Below are 2,712 nucleotides of genomic sequence, written 5' to 3'. Positions count from 1 at the left end.
TTGGGAGCTCGGAGACTTAACAACTGGGCCACTAGGGAAGTCCCCTCGTTGTTTTCTTTGTTTTGTTTTGTTTGGCCACACCGCGTTACTTGAGGATCTTAGTTCCGCGACCAGGGATTGAACCCAGGGCCACGGCAGAGAAAGCACCAAGTCCTGCCCACTGGACTGCCTGGGAATTCCCGGAAAACGTTTTTTAAAAGTTGTAATACTCTAAATTTTTATATATTATTACTAATAATAGATTAAATGCACATTAGTGCTTAATATGTGCTGAATAGTGGGATATCTCATTTAATCCTCACAATAACCAACTTGCCTAAAGGCTTACTGTTAAGTAACGCAGCAGAACTGGACGAGTATCAAACCCCAAATCTCATGCTCTTTGGAGGTAGATCATCCTGTCTCACGTACAAAGATCATTTATTTTATAATCAGAAAAATCCATGAGGTTAGTTTAAGAAAATCCTGTTCAAAACTTCACTTCTCGGAGTCTCCTGTACTCCCCAAACAATCTGGGTCTCTTACAGCACCTAGGGCCATCTGATTAGCATTGGTTGGTCCCTTATTCTACCTCTCCTAGCTGCCTGAAACCCCAGCTCACTTCCTCGCGCAGTGGGCGCCCGATACGTGGAACACTGAGGAGTGCCCTTTACTTAACTCGTGGAGAACTTGAATTGATGATCAGTGCTCACACGACATTAGGAATTTCTTTCCAAGCATTGTAGGCTGGGGCCACACGAGGCCTCTCCATTTTCCTCGCGCACCGTAGCCTCCTTGCCTGCACCTACTTCATCCCCTCGGCTTCCACGGTGCTCTCGTCCCAGCTGGGCCGGGAGCCCGAGGGTTCCCTAGGTCGCGAGACCTGCCCGGCCGACCCACCAGGGCCCCGGCTCCGGCTCTCGGGACAGGGACAAGGGGCCCCACGTGGGCCTGGGAGCCGCCATCTCGCGTGCTGGCAGGACCAACTGGCGCTGTCGGAGCCGCGGCGGGGCGGAAGCTGCTGCCCGTACTCAAGATGGCGGCCCCGGCGGGAGGGGCCCACGACTCGGAGACCGCGCGGAGGAGCGGCAGCATGGCGGCGGTGGCCGAGGAACCGCGTCGGGGGTACTGGGACGAGGAGGAGGAGGAGGAGGAGGAGGCAGTGAGTGCGACGGCGGAAGCCCGTGCGGCGGTGGAGAGGGTGGCCGCTCGGCTGTGTGCGGGGAAGGGAGTCGGGACCCGGCGGGCGTGCGGGGGTTTCTGGCGGGATTGTGCCTCAGGGCGCGCGGAGCGGCGGGCAGCTGGCCCCAGCCCTATATGGGCTACACGGAAGTTCGAGGGGGAAGGAGGGAAGTTACCTTAAGTAACGGCGCGCGCTTCCTCGTGTTGAAAGCAGGACCTAGTTTTCACAAAGGTGGGATCGTTGCATTGGGGAGGTTTGGCTTCTCTCGTTAATGCCTGCTTCTTCCTGCACACTCGCAAGCTATCGCCTTTAACCCCTCTTTCTTCCACCAGGAGCAGTTGGTTCTGGTGGAATTATCAGGAATTATTGATTCAGACTTTCTCTCAAAATGTGAAAATAAATGCAAGATTTTGGTGAGTCTTGTAGAATTAGGGGGTTGTTGTAGATTTTATTAAATTTAAAACAAGAATGAGTGGTGAAATATACCCGTCCCTAAGATTGATATATTAATTTCACGTGAACAAAGCAATTGGAGACAATTACAGGAGTACAGGGGCACTGTGGGAGCAGCTGGGAGAAAGTTAATGTCTAACTCTGCCTGAGTGTCTGCCTGTGTGGCTGGAGAGGTAGAGATTTGCAGGGTTAAAGCATTTTGATATGGAACATTAGGTTTTGAAAAAATACACCGTTTTATATAGTGAGGAGGGTGAGAAAAACACAAAGGGCAGAGAGGATAATTAGATATGCACACAGAGGTTAAACAGATGCAAACTGGTATATATAGAATGGGTAAACAACAAGGTCCTACTGTATAGCACAGAGAATTATATTTCAATATCCTGTGATAAATGATAATGGAGAATATGAAAAAATGTATATATGTACAATTGAGTCACTTTGCTGTACAGCCGTGATTACGCAACATTGTACTTCAACTATACTTAAGTAAAAAATAAAATTAAAGGGGCTTCCCTGGTGGCGCAGTGGTTGAGTCCGCCTGCCGATGTAGGGGACACGGGTTTGTGCCCCGGTCCGGGAAGATTCCACGGGCCACGGAGCCTGCGCCTCCGGAGCCTGTGCTTCGCAACGGGAGAGGCCACAACAGTGAGAGGCCCGCGTACCGCAAAAATAATAATAAAATAAAATTTTAAAAACTTCAAAAAAAATATGGAAAACAAACAAAAATAGTGTGGAGAAGGGAGAGAGAATACCTATTAAGAAAGGACTTCAGGTCTTCCCTGGTGGCGCAGTGGTTGGGAGTCCGCCTGCTGATGCAGGGGACACGGGTTCGTGTCCCGGTCCGGGAAGATCCCACTATGCCGCGGAGCGGCTGGGCCCGTGAGCCATGGCTGCTGAGCCTGCGCGCCCGGAGCCTGTGCTCCGCAACGGGAGAGGCCACGGCAGTGAGAGGCCCGAGTATCAAAAAAGAAAGGACTTCAGAGATCTTACACTGTGCTGTTGACTTGAGCTATGTATCGTGAGTTACCGTCTGTTTTATGTTTAAAATCTTTTGAGATTTTTTTTTTTTTTTTTTTTTTTAGTTTTTTGTG

The 2,712-nt window shown here is 50.4% G+C and overlaps 1 protein-coding gene across 1 annotated transcript in view; it reads left to right on the top strand.

The window, feature by feature from the left end:
* Positions 1 to 1,015: 1,015 nt before the first annotated feature.
* GTF3C6 (general transcription factor IIIC subunit 6) overlaps positions 1,016 to 2,712 on the top strand; it is a 9,249-nt gene continuing 7,552 nt past the window's right edge. Inside the window, exons 1-2 of the mRNA XM_024740919.1 lie at positions 1,016 to 1,141; positions 1,495 to 1,575. Coding sequence (XP_024596687.1) covers positions 1,016 to 1,141; positions 1,495 to 1,575 — 207 coding nt within the window. The remainder of the gene's footprint in view (positions 1,142 to 1,494; positions 1,576 to 2,712) is intronic.

Source organism: Neophocaena asiaeorientalis, unplaced genomic scaffold, assembly GCF_003031525.2.
Source record: "Neophocaena asiaeorientalis asiaeorientalis breed wild unplaced genomic scaffold, Neophocaena_asiaeorientalis_V1.1 scaffold203, whole genome shotgun sequence".
Taxonomy (NCBI): domain Eukaryota; kingdom Metazoa; phylum Chordata; class Mammalia; order Artiodactyla; family Phocoenidae; genus Neophocaena; species Neophocaena asiaeorientalis.
Note: the sequence above shows the minus strand (reverse complement) of the source record. Positions and strands in the feature narration are given on the sequence as shown.